Source organism: Natator depressus, chromosome 7, assembly GCF_965152275.1.
Source record: "Natator depressus isolate rNatDep1 chromosome 7, rNatDep2.hap1, whole genome shotgun sequence".
In the NCBI taxonomy this organism is placed as follows: domain Eukaryota; kingdom Metazoa; phylum Chordata; order Testudines; family Cheloniidae; genus Natator; species Natator depressus.
Genome location: NC_134240.1, coordinates 118,734,453 through 118,757,537, shown reverse-complemented (window position 1 = coordinate 118,757,537; position 23,085 = coordinate 118,734,453). Strand labels below are relative to the sequence as shown.

General features: G+C 47.5%; 1 protein-coding gene across 5 annotated transcripts in view; it reads right to left on the bottom strand.

Annotated features, from left to right (window-relative positions):
- SH3PXD2A (SH3 and PX domains 2A) overlaps nucleotides 1-23,085 on the bottom strand; it is a 369,953-nt gene that overhangs the window by 130,926 nt on the left and 215,942 nt on the right. For 4 of the 5 annotated variants that reach the window (XM_074959414.1, XM_074959416.1, XM_074959415.1 and 1 more), the window contains one exon: nucleotides 624-652. In XM_074959414.1, the coding sequence (XP_074815515.1) occupies nucleotides 624-652 (29 nt within the window). Of the gene's footprint in view, nucleotides 1-623; nucleotides 845-23,085 lie in introns of those variants that run through there. The other variant, XM_074959417.1, reaches the window with a different exon arrangement.

Below are 23,085 nucleotides of genomic sequence, written 5' to 3'. Positions count from 1 at the left end.
GATCAACTTCTGTTGGCAAAAAAGAGAAGCTTTCCAACTCTTCCTCAGGTCATTTATATTGTCAGATTGGAATGACGAAAGGTAACAGCTAGGATACAAAACAGACACCCCAACCACAGCCTCTGAACCAGTCTATACCCCAAAGTTTGGGGCAAAGCTCACACTGAGGTAACTCACAAGGCAAGACTATTTCAAGCACAACACAGGATCCCTCAGGAGAGGCAACTTGGCAGAGCGGATGGCCACAAAATAAGGCTCAAACTGAAAGAGAATAGTATCCCTACTCCCCCATAAAGAAACCTGACAGTGCTTGGATCATGCGCAGGTACAAATAGAGCAGAAAGAGGACTTAAATTTAAGGCAGCTGCCTTCTTGGACTGGAGAAAGCTCTGTATAAGTGCAATCAGCAGGGGGCTAGTCATTTTTGTTTCAAAGGCAGTTTAATATAAAAAGCAATTTTCTCTCTGCACAGCTATATTGTCTGTTTGATGCCTCTGTCTCCAACCGTCTTGTGCAGGAAAGAGTCAAATCACCATACAATTTCATGCAACAGGAGGTAAATGGAAGGCTCTTAAAAATCTCTCTACATAGCCATGCATTATATGGAGAATCTGGTCTCTTACCTGATTTTCTTTTTGAGGATCCATATTCCCTGAAAAATAGGCAACAACAGATAGACATAGTTAGTGTTTGGAATGTGGGGAAAGAAAAGGGTGTTTCCCAGACTCCCACCCATACACTCAAGGGCTCATCCTCTGCTTTCCCTCCTTTAAACTGGAGGCTAGGGCTGCAAGGCATTGACACACACAGACTTATACACCCTGATCAGCAGCAGCTCGTCAGCAGCAGCAGCTGGTGCTCCTGCAGCACTAGGGGGGCCAATGGACCATGTGATCCAAGACAGAGCAAACCATCTACAACCAGCAAAGCAGGGGAGAAGAGTGGTCATTTTCCCCCCTTTCAATCGAAGTATTTAATGCCCCATTGCTGAATTAACCCATTACATTCCCTTACAGAGGTAAAAGCAAGTCAAACACTTTCTGCAAAGGTGCGGTTGCTATAGGCATATCGTGCATTGCTCACAGTCCCTTCATTTCAAATGCTAATTAACATCTGCATAAACCCCAGCCCCTTCTGGTTATCTCTGTCAAACACTTGTCCTCTCTTTAAAGAGGAAAACTTAGTTCTTTTTTTTGTTGTTGTTTTCAGGATAATGTGGCTTTTCTTCTGGATCTACAAATTGAAGGAAGCTAGTGCCTTTGCTCACCAAATAATATGTGGAAGTGCTAGAAGTTGCTATCACAGAAAAGAGGAAGAAAGTGCTGAACAGAGCTGGGAGAAATTGGAAAAAATTGTTTTAGAATTAGAATGAGGGTGGAAAATATTTAATTATGGTAACTACTTCTTCCCACTCTCCCAGTGTCCTATCTGTATCTGTCTCTTAAACACTGACCGTGAAACGGGATGTGTAGTCAGGAACCAAGGGTTGCCTGCTACAGATGCCACTGGAGGACTGAGGTCTTTGTCAATTCTTTGGGTAGCGACTGGCTTGTTTATTATCTCTTGTACAGCACTGTGTATTCTATGGGGACATTTAAAAAAGCTGGGAAACAGCAAGTATCCCAATGCTGATTATGCAAAATTCAGAATATATGGGAGATAATCTGATAATCTGAAATGTTGGCATGCTCCCTAAAATCAGAAATGTGCATAGAAATGAATTTGGTTTTCCCAAACGTTTTGGATCTACCCCCAGGACATTTGGATAGCCAGGATTTACTGCTGGTGAAGAAGAAAAATCCCAGTTTCTTTTTGGGTCCCTTCAAATTTTCCAGTCTCACGTATTTCTATGAAACAGTGTTCTCATCAGTCATTTTTTCAATTGTATTTGAGGCAAAGCCCCTATCGTTCATAAACCAACTGGTTTTTGCCCAGAAGCAACATTGTTTTTCGTCCACTGTCACAGGGATATACTGTGGGGAGGGGGCTGGAGCACTACATACTTCATCTATTCTGAGCTGCCCATTAAGGTATGTGCCAACCCAAGCTTTCCTTTATTCAATGACCTTTTTAGCCTACCAGCTACACGTCTTTCATCACGACACCCACTGTGGTCAAGGCTGCCATGCTAGGAGTCTCTGTGGCACGCAGACTAGTGCTTAACAGCAGCCACCAATCAGTTCCTCGTCACAGACCCTACTACTCGCCCACCCGGTTTTGACAGTGGGCCCTTCTTTACCGATTCTGGACTGGGGAGGCCTCTAAGCAGCCAACCAGCACCACTGCGGTCTTCGAGACAATCCAAGCTGCAGTGCAGATCAAACAAGGATACAGATGGTCAAGGAGTGTCCGCGAATGAAATCCAGTGGTGGGCTCCGAGAGGTCCACTTGGCCACTAGGAATGCTATTGCTTGGCTCGGTGAATACGCAAACGCTATATAAATATGCTCCCTGGGAAGCTGTGGACAGCTCCTATAAGTGAGAGTTACTCTTGGGCCACCATTGCACTCCATTCTTGGTGTGCAAAAGTGATGAGTGCCGTACAGGCATTGAACCAGAACTTCCTCGGAGTTACACAGGAAAGTCTCCACAGCACAAACCAAACAGCCAGGCTCACAAGCAGAGAGGTGTAACAGATTCACACTCTGTGGATTGAGCACAGAGGGGGACACAGGACACAAATGACTGGGTTGCACAAAATTTTTACACATTAACTAGAAGGTGAAAAAATCTAAATTCCAAGTATCTTTCCTTTTGGTTATGAAAATTTTGCCCACCTCCAGTCCTGAATCCTTGGTTCTGAATGTGGTATAGTCCATATATGCCATATATCCCACCCCCACCCCCAGGAATTCCCACAAGTGCCCACTGTCATACTGGGGGGCAGCGTCACTACACACTCCATCTATTCTGGGCTCCAGATTAGCTCCAGGGGAAGCTGTGGGCAGCAGCTGTCAATTAGAGTTCCTTTTGGGCCACCATTACACCCTGTTCTTCTAAGCTGCATCCCCATAGCTGTGCCAATGAGGAGCCTCAGCTCAGACACAGACCCTGTATGGATCTCTTGGAGGGACTTTCATACTGGAGGCAGATTTCACACAGAATCAGACAAACAGACGTGCATTTGCTTTATATGATATTCCCATGGCATATGGGCTAATGGTCAAAGTGGTCTGAATTTAAGCAAGTCTGTCTTCCCCAATGCTCATTTTGGTCCCTTCTCCTGATTCCTGCCTCTTGCACTGAAATTGCTAGGACTGGTCCTGTCAGGTGCACTCAGGATCTTCCACGCTCAGTGACTTCAGTGCACGACTGAGTCTGTGATGCTGAATTTATCCCTTTGTAATAGCATCCATTACAACAGACTGAAGAAACAAACAGGCATCTGTGGCTTCACTATGGAATCTGGATGGAGATGCAGGGTTGTTAGGGAACATGGGCCCATTGTATATTCAAACTCTTCAAGGCCCTGCACTGCTCAGTCCCTCCTGCACTGTGGGCCTGATTCTCCTCTCACTTGCACCAGGTTCACACTGGTGTTACTACACCAACTCCAACTAAGTATTGCTGATTTACATCAGTGTGAGATCAGAATCAGGCTCCATGTCTCTTTAGTCACCCCTTGCTGCCTGGCCGTGTCTCATGCTATGTCAATGCACAGTGATGTTCCCTTGGTCTCCTCCATCACCCCAGCACTCACACCCGGAATGGCCTCTTCGCTCCGGTGTACCACACAACTTTACTCTCCTTCAGATTCCTCCCCAGAACTCACTTCTTCCCATTAGACATCAACCCTGTCCATGTTCACACTTAGCCCTCTCCGCTACGCTTTCTTTATTGCCGTACCTTGTTGTGTTAAGTCTAATATAAGTCCCAACCCTGGAAAAGGTTACTTTATGTGTGTGAATTCATGTACACTTTCCCATGTGAATAAGCATTTGCAGGAGCAGTGTCCTAGCTTGTACGCGGCAGGTCATGGGAACCTGCTATTCTAATGTGCCTGCTAATGCACCATGCTGGCTTACGGTGCTCTGTTATTGTTATTATTAGTTGTGTTACGGTATTTCCAGGAGCTCATAATTGAATGTCGGGGCCCACTGTGTTAGGGGTGCCACGCACACATAGTAAGAGTCTCTGCCCCCAGGAGTTTATAATCTAAATTGACAAGACAGACAAAAGATGGGACAAAGGAAATATTAATGGCCCACTTTGCCGAGGGGGAGCTAAATAAAGTGATTGCTCAAAGCTCACAGGAAATCTCAGGCAGAGCTCAGGGCAGAACCAGATCTCATGGGTCCCAGTCCAGAGCCTCAATCACAAGACCATCCTTCCTGAAGAAATAAAATAATAATTACATAAAAACATTTTCTTTTAACCCCCATATTCTCATGGCTCAGATGAAATGGACACAGAAACCAGTCATCCTGGTGTAGGTTTTGCTGAACAGGTTTTGACTTTGGTTTTACTGTAATAGGTGAAATTCAGCCTTGCCCAGAGGGCCAGTACGAAGCCTCTGGACCTCTAAAGTTCCCTTCAGCCCTCAGATCTTACATAGTACGTATGTTCTGTGTTGGCCCACTGCACAGGGGTGAATTTCACCCACAGAACTGGGAAGAACCAATCCCTGTTCTTTGAGTCTTCTGAACACTGGTGGTTCAGATAAAATGGAACTTGAATCAAAATCAACATCTCTCCCAAACAGGCTTTGAAAGCCCAAAGCCCAGTGTCCTCGGCCCTCCTCACCGTGAAGGAGAAAGCCCTAGTGGAAATATCAATCCTTGCAGTACCAAAGGGGGCAAAGAAAATGATCAGTCTACTTAAGTAGTACGCTTTTTTGTATACGCTCTTTCCTTCTTTAACCTCCCATGAGACAAGTCCCTCTTTACTATTTACAAGCAGCAGCTGCCCGGCAGCAACACCTGACTCCATGTCTAATTTTAAAATGCTGTTCATTCATACCCCTTATTGGCTACTGACAGGGTAGGAGCACTGCCACCCTTACTAACCTCCGACGGTGCTTGGTCTAAGTCTGAAGTGCAGGGCTATGCCCAAGGACAGTAAAGAAAATTCTACATTCATAATAATTATTTCAATTGTTAGTTCCTCAGGGCAGGGACCCCATCTTCTCCTGCATTTTGTACGGCACCAAACACACCATCAAGCACTTAAACAAACTATGCCCTGCATCAAAAACCGCCTGCCAAGGAGGAGTTTAATATTGTTTCTTTAATTGCCCAGGAAAGGACACTGTTCTGCTAAATGTCCTAAATCACCCTGTTCAACTTCTATGCCACTTGCAATCTAAAAAGATGTCTTAACAACATTACAGAGAAGTTTTATGGCACATCCTCTCTTTGGAGACTGACTTACATGCCATAGTCAATTATAGATCATAAAAAATATAGACAAGCACTACTTAGCATCACAATTGGAAAGGTGCATAACAAAAGAGGATTCTTGTTAGAGTTGAGTCAATAAAAGTGTGAACAAAAATAAATGTAAGCTGCTGAGAAGACTGAAAGTGTATATAGCTTCCAGAAGGGATCTTCCGTGTTTTTCAGCCATGATTCTCATTGTTTGATTTGTAGGTGGCCTTGGAAGGGTTCTCTCGAATCCCACATGAAGACTGTGCAATTAAGTTTTATGCAGCTGTCCTGTGAGGGGATTGTCTGAAAACCAACACCCTTCCTAACCAAGGGGTTGGCTTTAGGGATGCAGTTCACCCCTCCACAGCCACTCTGCCAGCTGAGAGTCTGCAATGGGTGTCACTGACTTTCTGTGCTCCCCTTGCACAGATTCTCACTAACTGGGTCTATGGAAGCAGAACTCCAATGGCCCTGCCATTTGCTCAGCCTCATCCCATTCATGGTGGTATATACAGGGACGAGGGAGACCACGTCTCTGATACACTGGAGGTGAAGAGACTGCTCTGCACAGACACACCACCTATAGACCCTCCCCTCCCCACACCCACTTGTTCTGAAGGGGTACGATGGCATGGAATACTTTATGGGGTTCCTCCAGTAATGGGCATATATCACTCTTTAAGCACAAGTCCTCTTAGGACACATCCAGGCAGCAAGCCTCTGTGCCTTGCTCGACAGAGCCTCAACTTCATAGCACTGTCTACACCACTATTCTTGGAGCGCTAGCACAAGCCCCATTAGCCCAAGTCTAGTGACCCAGGCTGGGCGGCTCACTGCTGCGGGCTGTGTAGAATCAGTAAATGAAGGCCCAGCTTCTATTCATTCAGTACAGATTTGTGACCGTGATGTTATTCCACGACCAGAGAAAATAGCATCTGTAAAGCGTGAGGTGCAGGGAATAGTTGCCATAATATGACTGCCCATGCCATGGTCCATCGAGGCCAGTATCCTGTCTTCTGACAGTGGCCAGTGCCAGACGCTTCAGAGGGAATGAACAGAACAGGGTAGTTATCGAGTGATCCAGCTCCTGTTGTCCAGTCCCAGCTTCTGGTAGTCAGAGATTTTGTGACACCCAGACCATGGGGTTGCGTCCCTGACCCTGTTGGCTAATTGCCATTGATGGACCTATCCTCAATGAACTTATCTCCCAGTTATACTTCTGGCCTTCACAACATCCCCTGGCAGGGTGACTGTGTGTTGTATGAAGCAGTACTTTCTTATGTTAGTTTTAAAGCTGCTGCCTATTAATTTCATTGGGGGACACCTAGTTCTTGTGTTATGTGGAGGGGTAAATAACACTTCCTTATTCACTTTCTCCTCACCATTTATGATTGTCTAGACCTCTATCACACCCCCCACCACCTTAGTTGTCTCTTTTCTAAAATGAACAGTTCCAGTCTTTTTAATCTCTCCATGTTTGGAAGCTGTTCCATACCCCTAATAATTTCTGTTGCCTTTCTGTGTACTTTTCCAATTCTAATATATCTTTTTTGAGATGGGGTGACCAGCACTGCATGCAGCATTCAAGGTGTGGGCATGCCATGAATTTATATACTGGCATTATTATATTTTTTGTCTTATTATCTATCCCTTTCCTAATAGCTACTAATTCACTATGGAGTATTGCTGTGGGAAGTGACAGACCAGGTATTTCATCAGCAGAAACAGAAGCTACGGGGAAAGTAAACAATCTTCTAATCCATTTAAAAAGAAAAGGAGTACTTGTGGCACCTTAGAGACTAACAAATTTATTTGAGCATTTGTTAGTCTCTAAGATGCCACATGTACTCCTTTTCTTTTTGCGGATACAGACTAACATGGCTGCTACTCTGAAACCCATCCATTTAGCGGTGTTTGTCATCTCTATTTCCAAAGGAGGTGAAACAGCAGCAGACACCAAGTGGAGGAAGTTAATTTGTAGCCTCCAGAGCATTTAATACATGCATACATAAATTAAAATCAGTTCACATTTGCTGGCTTTTGCCAAGGCTTGTTTAAATATGTTGTAGGCCTCTATGTTCCCATGCTCCTTAATTCCTATGAGCCTTTGAGGCTGTGGGGAGTCACTGGCACTATAGAATGGATGTCATTTCAAATAAACCACTCCAACTATCATTCAATTTCCTATGAACTGGCAGACCGCCAAAACCACTGAACTCCATTCAGTAACTTAGTAACAGGAACAATAACTTCCCCCTTCTGAAGGTTGAGATGGTTTGCATATTGGATTATCAACGATTGCTGCAGTTCTTAGAACCATTTTCTCAATGCTATTGACATCAGATTTGACAGTTTATTTAAAAAAACACAATACATCAAAATACCTCTCTCCTACGCTTTACAGTGTCACCACCTTTGCCTTAAGAACTGCCTTAAAATTTGAGTTGTTCCTTACTGATTTTATTCAAGAGCCAAACTGACATTCACTCTGGGGCTTTTTAGACAAAGCATGATTCCAAATCCACTGCCCCTAGGACTGCCACTACGTATTGACTGTATTATAGTCACATATAGGCCAGGGCTCCACTGTCACATAAGAACTTCTCAATTTTTGCTTTACTTTAATCCTTGCGCAGTTGGAATTTCAATAAGAGAACAGGGTAAAGCTCATAACCGTCCTGCTCTGAGAGCGAAGGTCCTATCCCTTCAGCTAAAGAGGGATCTCCATTAGCTTTTAGAGATAGACAGTTGATGCTACACAGTTGAGCAATTCAAATTCTGTCCATCAGGCAGCGGAGCGCACCCTTATACACTTCGCCTCTCTTAGTTCGATACGCTATTTTGTACCTCAAGATACAGTGTTAACAAATCATAAAGAGCACATTTGATCACTTCCCCCTCTCCCCAAGACAAATAAACAGACGAAGGCTTTTTTTTTAAAAGCATCTTATTCATTTCTTGATATAAATTGTTGCATTGTGGACCCTCTTGAACATGAATCTGTCCTTTCTGAACAGAGGTCCAGCTTTCAGTAGTCTCAGAATGGCCCCCATTGTGATGATATTGAGACATCTAAGAGTCCAGAATTCCTTGCCGCAAGCAAAAAAGTACTTGAGGGGGGAGAAAAAGTCTGGTGACTTGACTTCAGACACAGGGATTTCTTGTTGGCCTGAAATCCTCATTTGCCGCTAAGAGTGTTAAGGCAACATTGTGTAATCAGCTCCATAAGAGAAAGGAGGCACCACTGAAGAGGTGATCTTCCCTTTCTGTCATCTCTCTGTTACCTTCATAGTGTTACTCAAGTGCTGGCCTGGGACAAACTAATACAGGCTTATTTACCACTCATTTTTGGCATGGCTACAAGTGGTTTCTGACTCTGTAGTATCACATTTGTTGCTCTGTTATGCTCACTGGGACAAATTTGACTCCAGCCTTACTCACTGAAGCCAACAGGGTGAAATCAACCCAAGTTCTGCCCATGAAAGGCTAATTACAAACTTGGAGACCAACTGTACCTCCAAGATAACACAGGGATTGGGGGACCATCCAAACATGGCTACCCCTCACTCACTCAGAAGAGGGGGGAAGGGGTTCCGACACCCCTGAAGCAATGTACTCTCTACCTCAGTGGCTCTCAGTCTTTCTCGACTACTGTATCCCTTTCAGGAGTCCCATTTGTCTTGCATACCCCCAAGTTTCACCTCACTTAAAAACTTGAATACAAAATCAGACATAAAGATACAAAAATGTCACAGGACACTCTTACTGAAAAATTGCTGACTTTCTCATTGTTCCCATATATTTGTAAAATAAATCAATTGGAATATAATTATTATACTTACATTTCAGTGTACAGTATATAAAGCAGTATAAACAAGTCATTGTATGAAATTTTAATTTGTACTGACTTCGCTAGTGCTTTTTATCTAGCTTGTTGTAAAGCTAGGCAAATATCGACATGAGTTGATGTACTCCCTGAAAGACATCTGCATACTCCCAGGGGCATGCGTACCCCTGGTCGAGAACCATGGCTCTTTCCTCCAGATCCTCCCAGTCCAGGGATCCGTATGTAAGTGGTAGTTTGTGGCAAGTGACACACATTGTCCCCATCCTCTCCCATTTCTGAGGGGATCCCCAGATCAGCCACCAACTGTGGAACCTTGCCTGTGCTTCCAGGGAGCAGGAGTCAGGGGAAGCAGAGGCCACAGAGAGGCAAACAGCTGCAGGTTTGAGAGACGGCTGCTCTACTTATTTTGATTTTATTTTATTAAGATCAAGTGACTCTCCTGGAGGAAGACTTGGTATGAAGTGCTACAGATATATGGCACTGGGGCACAGTGAAAGAGCCCCGGCCTCACAAGCCATCCCAGCCAGCAGTGAGAGAGGGCTCTGTAGAACCAGGAGGCTTTGGGAATATCGTGACAGTCAATTAAAGCCATGTGATCCCTCTCCTGTAAGGGTCACCCAGCACTAGGAAATACAACATGGATGTTTACAGCAGGCTTTTTCCTGGAAAGAGACAGTACAAAAACAAGGTCTTGCCTAAGAATCACATCCCCATCTGTTTCTGCTTTGCCCTGTTTATCCCCTCCCATGGTAAGTTTCTCCATAGGAGATCAAAACGTATTTACCTCACCAAGGGCCCCGTTTCTGCAAGGTACTGAGTGCCTCCTGAAAGCCGACCTCCCAGCTGTCCCTAATGAAAGCGCCAAATTTACCTCCATCCCACAGTGGGCAAGGACGTGTCATTTTATTACTGTACATTATTTATAGCAGAAATACTAAATGTTAAAAACAAGGTCATGACATTAATCATTGTAATGCTCCCTAAGCTGCTGCTTTTCCAGTTGTGCCCTTCACTTGGGGTCTTCAATATTTGGAACAAATGCACACATATGCGCACAGTCTATATAAAAATATGCATCTTATTACCATTACAAACGACTTACTGGATGCTAGAGAGACAAGATGGGGGAGGTGATATCTTTTATTGGACCAACTTCTGTTGGTGAGAGAGACGAGCTTTCAAGCTTACACAGTGCTCTTCTTAAAGCTTGTCTCCCTCATTAACAGAAGTTGGTCCACCAAAAGACATTAGCTCACCCTCCTTATCTCTCTCTAATATCCTGGAACCAACATAGCTACACCACCACTGCATACATTACTGGATGTTAGCATGTTAAGTAAACGTGGAACTTTATAAACAACTTTGGCCAATAACCTCTCATAGAAATCTTAATAATCTGGTAAAAAAAGTAATAGGGCAGCAAGTGTTTTGAATTTTTTGCTTGATTTTCATTTGGTCTTGTTTGATTTCACAAGTTTGCAGCTGGCTTTCTAGTTATGGTATAATAGCAGTGTCCAACCCTTGACGGGCGGGCTGCTTGTAGAACTTAAGGCTCTAAACTGTGAACCTCGAGGGTGGCGATGTTAAGAAGAAAATTTTCAACTCCTAATCAGATCCAGATGTGGTCCCGGAGCCATGCCCTGCCATTTTGAAACAGAAGTGTTTGAATCAGCAGAATCACTATATTGGGCCAGTATATCTCCAGTCTCAGGAGTAGGGTTGCCAGGCGTCCAGTTTTCGACCGGAACGCCTGGTTGAAAAGGGATCCTGGCGGCTCCAGCTAAAAGTCCAGTTGGCCACAGTGGCTGGCTTTGCGCAGCTCCCGGAAGCGGTCGGCATGTCCCGTCGGCTCCTTGGGGCAGGGGCGGCCAGGGGGGCTCCATGTGCTGCAGAAACTGCGGCCAATGGGAGATGCAGGGGCAGCACCTGCAGACGGGGGTAGCGCAGCTTCCCTGGCCGCCCCTGCGCCTAGGAGCCGAAGCAACATGCCGGCCACTTCCGGGAGCCACCTGAGGTAAGTGCCCCCCAGAGCCTGCACCCCAAACCGCCTCCCACACCCCAACCCCCTGCCCCAGCCCTGAGTCCCCTTCCGCACCCAACCTCCCTCCTGCACCCCGCAGCCCAACCCCATGCCCCAGCCCTGAGCCCCCTCCCACACCCAAACTCCCTCCCAGAGCCTGCACCTCGCACCTTCTCCTGCACCCCACCCCCTTCCCCAGCCCTGAGCCCCCTCCCACACTCCAAACTCCTTGTCCCCAGCCCAAAGCCCCCTCCTGCACCCCAAACCCCACCCCTGCACCCCTCATCCCCAGCCCCCCCCCCCAGAGCCCGCACCCGGAGCCCTCACTCCCTCCCATACCCCAACCTCCTGCCCCCCGAATCCAAACCCCTCATCCTCAGCCCCACCCCAGAGCCCACACCCCCAGCCAGAGCCCTCACCGCCTCCCGCACCCTCTGTCCCAGCCCGGTTAAAATGAGCGTGTGAGCGAGGGTGGGGGAGAGCGAGCAATGGAAGGAGGGGGGAATGGAGTGAGCGAGGGCAGGGCCTCAGAGTAGGGGGGGCAGGGGCCTCAGGGAAGGGGGCAGGACAAGGGTGTTTAGTTTTCTGCCATCAGAAAGTTGGCAACCTTACTCAGGAGCAAATCGGATGTGAGCTGAGCGTGCTCCGCGTGGCTGGTGTCTCTTTGCTGCTGCAGCGGCTCGTTACCGGGAAGGGCGGCAGAGAAAAATACGGATGGTTTATTTGCATTTAAATGGGATGTTCTTGATTTTGTTATTCAAATTAGAGTGGATCTATTTAAAAAATGAAATCTGAATTTAATACAAAATACGTTAGATCTAAATGTTGTTTGATCTCTTAGAACGTTTCCATAAAAAATAAATATGCTGAACCCATGAGCCTCTGTCAAAAATTGTAAGTTAAAAGGCTGCTTTTCTACATCTAAAGAAAGAACTGGGAAAAATATCTAATTTTTGAGGTCAAGCTTTCTAAATATGACTCAATAGGTCATGTACTGCATTAAAGGCTTATTTTGTTTAATAAAAATAAATTTTACATGCTTTTTGTGTGTTTCATTAAATTCCAGGTACCGTTCTAATTCAGCTCGATAAAAATCATAAGCAAAAAGTTAATTATCTAGTAAATAAGCAATGATTCATTCACCATTTTCTAACATCCTAAAAATGTCCAATTAATTAATAGGAATCTGAAAATATTAAGCTATACAATTGCTTAAATAAATGTATACAGTTATAGCATCCCCTCCTAGGTAGCATACGTATGTACCAAACCTAGTGTAAAGGCTCTATTTAGTTATAAATCAAGAAGCTTTAATGATTATATTAATGGATGTGAATGCACCTTTCTTTAGAAAATAACTGAAGTACAAATGAAAAAGTTGATTAAAATCACTAATATAAATCACCTTGATTAAAATCAATCCCCCTTGAAGGGAGGAGATTAGTTCCGGATGCTCCACTGTCTGCTTCCCTGGGTTTGCTCCAGGTATAGCAGGACAGAAGCTGTATTAGCTTTGTCTGAGATCAGAGGAGGGTCTAGCAAAGGATGATTTCCTCCCCAAAACAGCCACCCAGGGAGGCCCAGGAGAGGGGGAAGGAGGAGAAGGTATGAAATAGTTACAGCTTCCTGAGTCTCTGCCCCAGCCCAGTGTAGAGCAGCCTAGGGGCAGTTCTACTTTGCACAAACAGGCTATGGCCTACAAAGCACCATGCTAGTTGAGGATAGCCAGAGTGCAACCTGCTCCAGTCATTGCCCTCCCCTGACCCACATCCACCCCCTGCACCCTAGTCTGTGGGCAGGCAGGCATAGGGACCCCCCCACTCCAGGGCAATCCTCAGCAGGCTTCCACTCTCTTTGCACGGCATCACGCAGCACAGCACAACAAACTGGGCAGGAAGCTGCCCTCAAGTATTGATTGTAGCATCCTGACCTTTCTTGAAGAAATACGTTCATCCCTCAAGCAGAGCCCAGAGGATGGTGCTGCTGAGATTAAAAAAAAATGCCCATTGAAACATCGTGGAAATGACACCCCGAGGAGGGAGTTGGTCATGGGATACACAGGCATAGGCCCTCAGGCTGAAAAAAATCTGGCATTGCTGGGTTAGAACAACCTACAATGCTACATTATTCCTTGTGCTTAAGTTGTCCTCGAGACACTCACTTTGTTGGCTGGATTCTTGCTTAAGTTCACCTATTGTGTATATTTCTGGGATGACTGTAAAAGGCAGTGTTGAATTTCATCTATATATAACCGGGCCATAATGAAAAGCCTATAAAGGTCTTTGATCAAACCTTAATGGGACTTACAAAGGGGAGAACCTATAGTGCTCTGGGGGAAAGGTTTCCTCATCTTGCCTCCTTTAGAGAGACTCAATGAGCCCTTAAAAGCAATTTAATCCCGATTTATGTTAGCTATGTGATTTTTCTGCATGTACAAACTACAGGAGAAGGGCTCTCATCTCAAAATGCTACTGTACTTAGGAAATTACCAACAAACGCTATAATGCTCTCAGTGCCTTTGACTTCCTCAACGCAGTGGAAACTAGCAATTTAAGTAAATACTTCATCATTCCCTATTGTCCCATATGCCACATCCAGCATCTGGCAGGGTACCAGCTATATGGTATATTTTGCTAATGGTGAGTGAGTCTCTTCTGTCCATTTAAGCTGAAATATGTATTTATATTTTGAAAGATGTTCAAGGGAGCAAACACCCAGTTTGTTAAGAAAGAGGCATCCTTTAGAATAGGTCTGTGCGGACTCAACAACTATCAGTGCATATTCAACAAAAGTGAGTCACTTTATCACCATTTTATTGATGGGGAGACTAAAACATGTTAAGTGATTGGGCCAAGGTCATACAGAAAGTCGGAGGCAGAGCCAGGAAACCAGCTCTGTATTTTAACCCGCATTTAGTCAAATGCATAGAGCAGGGGATGTCAAAAGGCAAATCAGCTCAGGCCCCACCTTCCACTGTGCTAGAGGCAACATTCACATAGCTCAACTATTAATGAAATACCAGGATACTAAGCTGCACAATCATTAGGGCAGGCTGGAAAAAGGCAGGTATTTTCCGTGCAAAACGTCAAAAGAAATTTAAAAAATCAGTTTCATTCCAAAAGTTTTGCAGGAATTTTCAGTTTTTCAATTAAATGAAAACCAAAAAAACCTCAGTTTTATTTCCCACTCTCCTTTTCTCTCCATTTTCCCTCTTCCCTCCACCTTCTAAGGTGGAAACGAGAAAGAGGGGATAAACCCCCCAAAACAACGCAATGCTTTTCGGGACAGCCAGCAGGTTCAACAGCACAAGGAGTTCACTGCTCCCCCCTCACAGACTTAGGCCTTGTCTACACTGGTGGCAGTGGGTCAGGTACGTGTAGCTACAGGCCGTCGTGACAGGCGGGCTGCGTCCACATGGTGGTGTGCAGCTATCCACGGCTGCGAGAGGTTCTGGCAGCTGGGAGGCAGCAGGAAACGACACTGCAGTATGGATGTGGGAAGCATTGCCTGGATGTGTAGACAGCCACGTAGGGTATACAGCAGGGGCGGGCAAACTTTTTGGCCTGAGGGCCGCATCAGGTTTCTGAAATTGTATGGAGGGCCGGTTAAGGGAGGCTGTGCCTCCCCAAACAGCCAGGCGTGGCCCGGCCCCCGCCCCCTATCCGACCCCCCAGCTTCTAGCCCCCTGATGGCCCGGGTCCCCCGGGACTCCTGCCCCATCCAATGCCCCCGTTCCCTGGGGACCCCTGCCCCATCCACCCCCCCGCTCTCGGTCTCCCACCACCCCATCCAACCCCCCCCCCCATTCCTGACTGCCATTCCGGGATCCCTGCCCCATCCAACCACCCCTTCTCCCTGACCGCCCCCGGACCCCTTGCCCCTAACTGCCCCCCACCACCCCATTCAACCCCCCCTCTCCTTCCTGACTGCCCCCTAGGATCCCTGCTCCCATTCAACCCCCATTCCCCGCCCTCTGACCGCCCCAACCCTTATCCACGCCCCTGACCATCCACCGAACTCAACTGCCCTCTATCCAACACCCCCTGGTCCCTGCCTCCTTACCGTGCTGCCTGGAGCACCGGTATTTTCCACTGAATGCATCCGATGAAGTGAGCTGTAGCTCACGAAAGCTTATGCTCAAATAAATTGGTTAGTCTCTAAGGTGCCACAAGTACTCCTTTTCTTTTTGCGAATACAGACTAACACGGCTGCTACTTTGCACCAGGACAGGCAGCCACGCCGTGCCACCCAGCACAGAGCACCGGGTCAGGCTGGGCTCTGCAGTGCAGCCCCGCCGTCCAGAGTATTGCGCCGTGCAGCGGCGTGGCAGGGGGAGGGCGGACAGCCTCCCAGGCCAGGAGCTCAGGGGCCGGGCAAGACGGTCCCATGGACCGGATGTGGCCCACGGGCCATAGTTTGCCCACCTCTGGTATATAGCCTGGGGGGTTCAGGTGTATCTGTACTCTACTCTCCTAAGCCATGTTTCACCATCTACACTGCTACTTATACTCCTGCAGACGTACCTTTAGCCCCAGAGCTGCCTTCAGACTGCTGCGTATGAGGCATTTGTCACCAGTGTGAAGCAGTGCCTGGCGACCCATAGGGGGCAGGTGTAGGGGGAGGCAGGAGCCCATCTCTCATGCCGTGAAGGGGAAGGGAGCCAGGGCAACTGGGGAAACTGAGGCAGCCAGTGGCGGGAATCAGGGGCAGCCAGGGCTGGGAAAGGAGGAGCATGGGGCAGTCTAACTGTAAGAGGCAGAGATGAGCAGGCTGTTGAGGAGCGGTGGGAGCCTGGAGCCCTGGGGGCCCATTTGGGTGCAATCCTGAAACAGCATCACCCCTTCTGCCCCTACTTCGCCATAATCCCCCAACCTCCTTGAGCCTCCCTTCTCTCCACTCCTTCCCCCTCACCTCCCTGTCTGCAAGGCCCCGAGACTACCAGGTGCCAGAGCAAACTCCAGTGCGCTGCCTCCTCCCTGGCGGCTGGCTCCACAGGCAGCCAGTCTCCCTGCACTCAGTGGCACCGCAGGGGCCCGTGGTGCCAGAGAGGAGTCACTGCAAGGGGAACCCTGTGGCCCTGTGAGATGAACAGCTGGTGCTGGGCTGAGCCTGTGGGGGAAATCTCAGCAGGAATCCCAGGCTGCCACTTTTCAAGACTATAAATTAACAAAGTAACAGAAGAGTTATTGCCCTTTCCAGACACTGTCCAGGCCCCATGTGTCTGAGAAAGCCTGGCAAAGCAGAGAAAATGCTATGCACTGTGTCACACGATTTTAAATTGCCTCATGGCGACATATCGTATGGTGTCTGGCAGGGTGTTTTTGGGTTCTCCTCAGGCCTTTTAAGGGTAAGTCTGCTCAGGGATAAAACCCCCACAGCACGGCCGCGGCTGACCCAGGTCAGCTAAGCCAGGTTTGGGCTGCAGGGCTAAAAATTGCTCTGTAGCCATTCAGGCTTGGGCTAGAGCCCGAGCTATGGGTCCCCCCACCCTCACAGGGTCCTAGAGCTACTCCAGGCCTGAAAGTTTACATAGCAGGTGTTTAGCCCCGGAGCCCGGCGAGCCTGAGTGTGTGGACCTAGGCCAGCCGCAGGTTTCTGATCCCTGCGTAGACGTACCCTTATTAACACATTGCTTACACTTCTCTCTCTCTCGCTGCTCCTGCTTTGTTATTGACCACATTATGTGCAATAGAAGCTGCACCTTGAGCGATTAGGGGTGCAGACAGCAGATGGCTGTTGCCTGAGTGCAGATTTCAGGCTGCTAATTACCCCACTGCCCTGGCTGGTTTGATGCTCTCTTTTAGTGGCAGATCCTGCCTCTCACAAATGAAACCACATCAGGTGCATTTTTGAAAATCAGCTGCTGTCTGTGCGGCCCTGAGAGAGCCAGATGATCTTCCAAGATACGTAGAAATTCATTGCGTGCGTTGAAGGCGGGATCAAGCTCTTCGTACGAATTCTGATTTCTTCATTCAGTGACTACAGTCCTTCTTTTCTACATTACATCTGACCAAAAAGAACACCCTATCAAATCTGATCTTCCGTTGTCAGGATAACAAAACCCAGCACACAGTAAACAGTAATTTCCTATGTCTATTTATCTCAGCAGTTATGTCCTGAGTTAACCTGCGGGCAATATCAAATACCCTTGCATCTGACTATAAAAGCTACACAGCTCCTCTATCAGACAATAGTTTTATTAGCCACGACATTGTTATCTGCTTGCTTCTACAAAGTGAAGCACAGAAGGACCCTTCAATTTATTACTCGGGGTAATAAATAACAGTGCAAGAAATTTATCACAAGTTCATGAACTCTGGGAGGTTTTTTTTAAATCACTATTCTTCGAACCAAGCTTTGCCAGTAACAGCAAAACTCCAAAATATATCAAAGCATCCAGTAAATTGTGCTGGATTGGCAGCTACCATCGGCTATCTCTGGACTGATTACACACGGGCAGCACGCAGACTTAAAAATATCCTCTTTGGTTCTAACACCAGCAGAGCAAAGAACAAAATTGCCTGGAGGAACCTTCGCAAATACTGTATCATATTGGGATGCAGGAGCTCGTTTAAAATTCTCAGCCATAAACACTTAACGAATCCAGGTAGTTACACAGTACAATACAGCACTGGTTCTCAAAGCCGGTCCGCCGCTTGTTCAGGAAAAGCCCCTGGAGAGCCGGACCAGTTTGTTTACTTGCCGCATCCGCAGGTTCGGCCGATAGCGGCTCCCACTGGCCGCGGTTCGCCGCTCCAGGCCAATGGGGGCTGTGAGAAGCGGCGCGGGCCAAGGGACGTGCTGGCCGCCTTCCCACAGCCCCCATTGGCCTGGAGCGGCAAACCGTGGCCAGTGGGAGCCGCGATCGGCCGAACCTGCGGACGCGGCAGGTAAACAAACCGGTCCGGCGCGCCAGGGGCTTTCCCTGAACAAGTGGCAGACCGGTTTTGAGAACCACTGCAATAGAGGGTTTCCTAAGCCTAAAATCTCTCAAATCGTGGAACACTTTTTAAGGCAAAATTGCTCTCGTTACCCTATCTCCTAGTCCCACCAATTAGGATCTCACAATCTCCCTGCAATGGATATAGATCTAATTTATGCAAAACTGCAATATCACCGGTGGCTGTGACTGCATTGTTATTCCCTGCCATTTACACAAATGCCCTGTGTGAAGGACTTTAAATTTATTAAGATCAAATCTTGTTCCTTTGGGACTCCACTTGCCTAATTTCTCCAGATTACTTTACAGTTGGGTTCTCTCCTTCTGTACCGGTATATTTCCTACCACTACATTTTTGTAGTCACCAGAAAATGTGATCAAATTGACAATGAAGAAATCAGCAGGCAGACAGGGTCTTTACTTAAAGCTGGATAGATTAAAAACAACGAAAGACACTTATAGAAGTCTCACTGGATTGGCAGAAGGGGATATTGCTAGCATCCAGGGTCACTGTGCCAAAAGGAGCATCATGGATCACCTAGAAATCCACTGCCATTTCAGACCCACTGATTTAGGGCATTTTTCAGAATGCCCCATGAATGGTGAGCTACCTTTGGGGTGAACAGGTATGCAATCAAAGGGACCTGTCCTAATTCTTTGTCTCACAAATTCAGGAAATGGTGTCGAAAAATATTGATTATACTAGGTCAATTCATCTGAACTGTGACTCATTCTCTGTGAGGGAACCAAAGAGAGCAGCCTAACTGCCATGTCTCAGTTTGGGTTGGTGGATGGTGCCTGTATGAATGGACGCTCAGAACTGGATACAGACAATGATGCTGATGATGACAGCTAGCAATGTAGAGAAGTAGGATGGTTGTTATCATTCATGTAGGCGCCTATGCTAGTACCTTCTGGTACGAAGTGTGACCTCCTCGCCCCAATGGAATGTCCCAAAGGGACTGTAATTAAGAATTAGAAAATCACACCAATCAAAACAATATACTTAGCCAGACCTGGAAACACACCAAATGGTGCAGAGAGACCGTTTCTACACTCTCCAGCATTATATACAATCTGTACTATCAGGGCATACATGACCAGGGATACACAAATCTTTCTGACCACAGAGAATTATTTTCCCTTTCAGCCAGACAAGCTGAGCTTTGACACAAATACTTATGATGACCTGGGAGCATCTGAAATGTAATGAAGCTGGACACTATAGAAAGTTCCAGAACAGGAGCTATCTCACTCTAAATGTACCCTGCAATTTCAGCTACTATAATTTTTGGCAGCTAGAATTAATGTTAGATAGGATCAGCACTTCGGATCAGCACTCATTCACAAGCCTGCTGCTGATGTAGTTGAAGTCTGGCTCCCATCTCCACTGAAGCTCATTTCTATTCGCCTTTTAGAACACATACCTCAGTACAGCGCATAAAACCATACCACAGGGCCAGTTAATGGGCTTAGCTTGGACCCTCACTCTGCATGCCAAGGTTAAGAAGAGCACCCCAGGCCGTATGTCACTCTTAAGCAACCTCCTCTGGCCAGCTGAGGAAGGTCCTTGATGAGCTTCAGTGAAAGCCATGCCCAGCTTCTCTCTGTCGGAACGATGTAATTTGCCTGAATTTCTTCATCTGTACAATGAATTGCAGGTGCACATCTGAGCTTGTGCACCTCTATCTGATTTGCACAGAACACTCAGACACAAATGTTGCGGGCACAACATGAGCTAATAAAAGGGAGGTCGCCTGTCTGAAAACGTAGCTGTGACGGGATGTATAAACCCCACACTGGACAGGAGAGGGTTAAGGAGCAACTCTGGGCTCAGGAGGCCCTGCCCCTCAGCCCAGGCTGAGCATGCTCGGGATGGAGGCGGGGTTTAAAAGGCAGCCAGACAGCTCAGTCGGGGCTGGCATACCAGGGAGAAAGACGTGCTCTGGGAGCTCCAGGGGAGACACAGATGGATCTCGCACCAAGCTAGGAAACAGAGGAGCTGTGGCACCACAGATTGGGACCAGGGAAGGGAACTCAGAAGGCAGAGCCCCCCAGGGACGACCAACTGGGATGCAGAGAGAGATAGAAGTAGGGTGACCAGACAGCAAGTGTGAAAAATTGGGACGGGGGTGAGGGGTAATAGGAGCCTATATAAGAAAAAGACCTAAAAATCGGGACTGTACCTATAAAATGGGGATACCTGGTCACCCTAGGTAGAAGTGACCCAGGGAAGCTGACTTGACACTGATGCAAGGCACCGTGGCATGAGTGAAGCCAAACCAGCCTCCCCCAAGGCCCTGGGTCAGAGCCCGGTGGAGTGGGAGGGCCCTCCGGGATCCCCTACCCCATCTGGGAACTTCACCGACTCAGTGGGGTTGCTGCCCGAGAACTGCACCCATTAGGCGTGGTTGCTGCCAGAGGCGAACCATTAGGTGTAAATGCCTCCTTGGGCCTTAACCACTAGGTGGAAGATGCGGCCTCCTGTCTATTCTCCACTTGTGAGGTAACTCCCTTCTCTTCATTTGCCAGTATATTTATGTCTGCATCTGTAATTTTCACTCCATGCATCTGAAGAAGTGGGGTTTTTACCCACGAAAGCTTATGCTCAAATAAATCTGTTAGTCTTTAAGGTGCCCCAGGACTCCTTGTTGTTTTTGTGGATACAGACTAACACGGCTAACCCCTGATACTTGACCTCCTGCCTACAGCAGCGCTAAAATAAAATAGTTCTGGAAATTTATTAAGAAGAAGAAGCAAAAGAAAAAAACCCTTCAAACTTCTTCACTGTGAACAAGGCGGAGATTCTTGGGCACATTCAACCCTGTTGCAACTGAGTAGAAATCTCATTGAGGACAATGCAGTTACACGATATTATACCAGGACTGAATTAGGCCCAATGAATTAATTTGTTACAGTATCTCTGGAAAAGTCCTACGGAATGTAATAGAAGATGATAATCTTTCTGAAGGCATTTAGAAGTGCACAGCATGGGCGCCGACTCTGTGGCTGCTCCAGCCCTGGAGCACCCACAGAAAAAAATTAGCGGGTGCTTAACAACCACTGGTAGCCAGCTCCCCTCCCCTCCCACCCCCAGCGCCTCCTGCCTGCTGGCAGCCCCACTGATCAACTGCTCCCCTCCCTCCCAGCACCTGCCGCTCGCCACAATTAGCTGTTCTGCAGCGTGCAGGAGGCACTGCGGGAACGGGGAGGAGCAGAGACGGGTCGCACTCGGGGGAGGGGACGGAACTGGGCAGGAAGAGGCGAGGCAGGGGCAGAGCAGGGGTGGGAAGAGGTGGGGCAGGGTAGGGCCTTTGGGCAAGGGGTGGAGTGGGGGCAGGCCCTGAGCTGGAGCAGGGGTTGAGCACCCCCGGGGAAAGGAAAAAGCTGGCACCTGTGGTGCACAGAAAACAAAAGGCAACATACTTCTATACAATAGCCACATACCTAGTGCAGAGGTCCCCAAACTTAGGGGGTGTGGAGGAATGTTTGAGGGGGTATGGCGGGGCCTGAGCCAGTCCCCGGGCGGGAGGGGAAGAAATGCCACACAGCCCCGCTCCCCTCCCAGCTCTGCTCTGGTCCTGCCCCCACCTGCATGCACAGCCACAGCTCTGCACTTGGTCCCGGCCCCAGCCCTACCCACAGCCTCAGCTCCATTTCCAGCCCCACTTCTGGCCTAGGCCCTGCCCCTGCCCCTGGCTGCGGCCCCAGCCTCGGCCCCCTGACCACTGTCTGCATCCCTCCATCCCCCGGGAGCCACAGATGGGGCACGGGGAGGCACAACCCTGAAAAGTTCGGGAACCACTGACCTAGTGGGCAAACTCAAATCCCTAATATAAACACCCCACGAATTTGGGGGAACCAAATTTGGATCCAGATTTGGATGCTATTCACGTCCATCTGCAGTGAAAGAATGAAGTGATCCAATTCCTTTCGTATAAATCCCTGACCTTTTCATTACTTTTCATTCCCATCAGGCCTTGGAACAAATTTTTTCCAATGTCAATTTCTTAGTCTGTGTCCTGGTTTCATAAAAATGTACAGGAAGGCTGGCAGAATCTAATTACTCCCATCCCGTTGGCTGGCTAAGGAAGAAGACGTTTTAATTAAGCTAAAAAGAAAATTTATGAGTCTCCCCACTCCTTCAAAATGAGCTTTGATTCAGCAGGTATCTGAGGCCTGGAACACAAAGAGTGTCTTTCTGTCTGTCAAGGCGAAATGAGCATTTGCAGTTTGTAACTGATGCAATTGTTCACATTATCGTTTATCTTATCGGACGTGGGCGTGGGGAAAAATGTAGTCAATTGCAGGAATTACAGGCCTCCCCTTCCCCCGCCCCCTGTTTTCTTTTAAGCTGTCACTCTCTCTGTAACTCACAACACTAGACTGTTGAGGAGGTCCCTTTGATCCCACGGACCGTGGTTTGCGTCTCTGCACTTTTTCCTCCCATTGTTACCCAAAATGCCAGAAGCTGGATAAGAGAAAACAGTGCCATATCCTTCCCTTAGAATCTGCCTTGTTATCATTCGGACATTACCACTGACTGTGAACTGCAGGGTTAAATTCTGTGCTCAGTTACACTGGTGTAAATCCAGAGTGACTCCACTGAAATTCATGCTACTCTGGATTAACTCTGGTACAATGGAGAGCAGCATTTGGGCAAAGCAGCACTGAGAAATCTATCCTACAGTGGGGGTTAAAACTCAGAGCACAAAGCACAACGTCATGCTGCCAATAAGTGGGTTCTCAGCACTCTATCTACATTCATTCCTCAGGCTGAAGCTACTTCCCTATATGTACTGTACCGAGTGCTACAACCACTATATTAGGCAGTGCTGGGTCACTGTAAGCCTCTCGGTTACCGGCCTGCCCAATGTACTTGAACTCTGGCTCCCACGTCCACTGAAGCGCA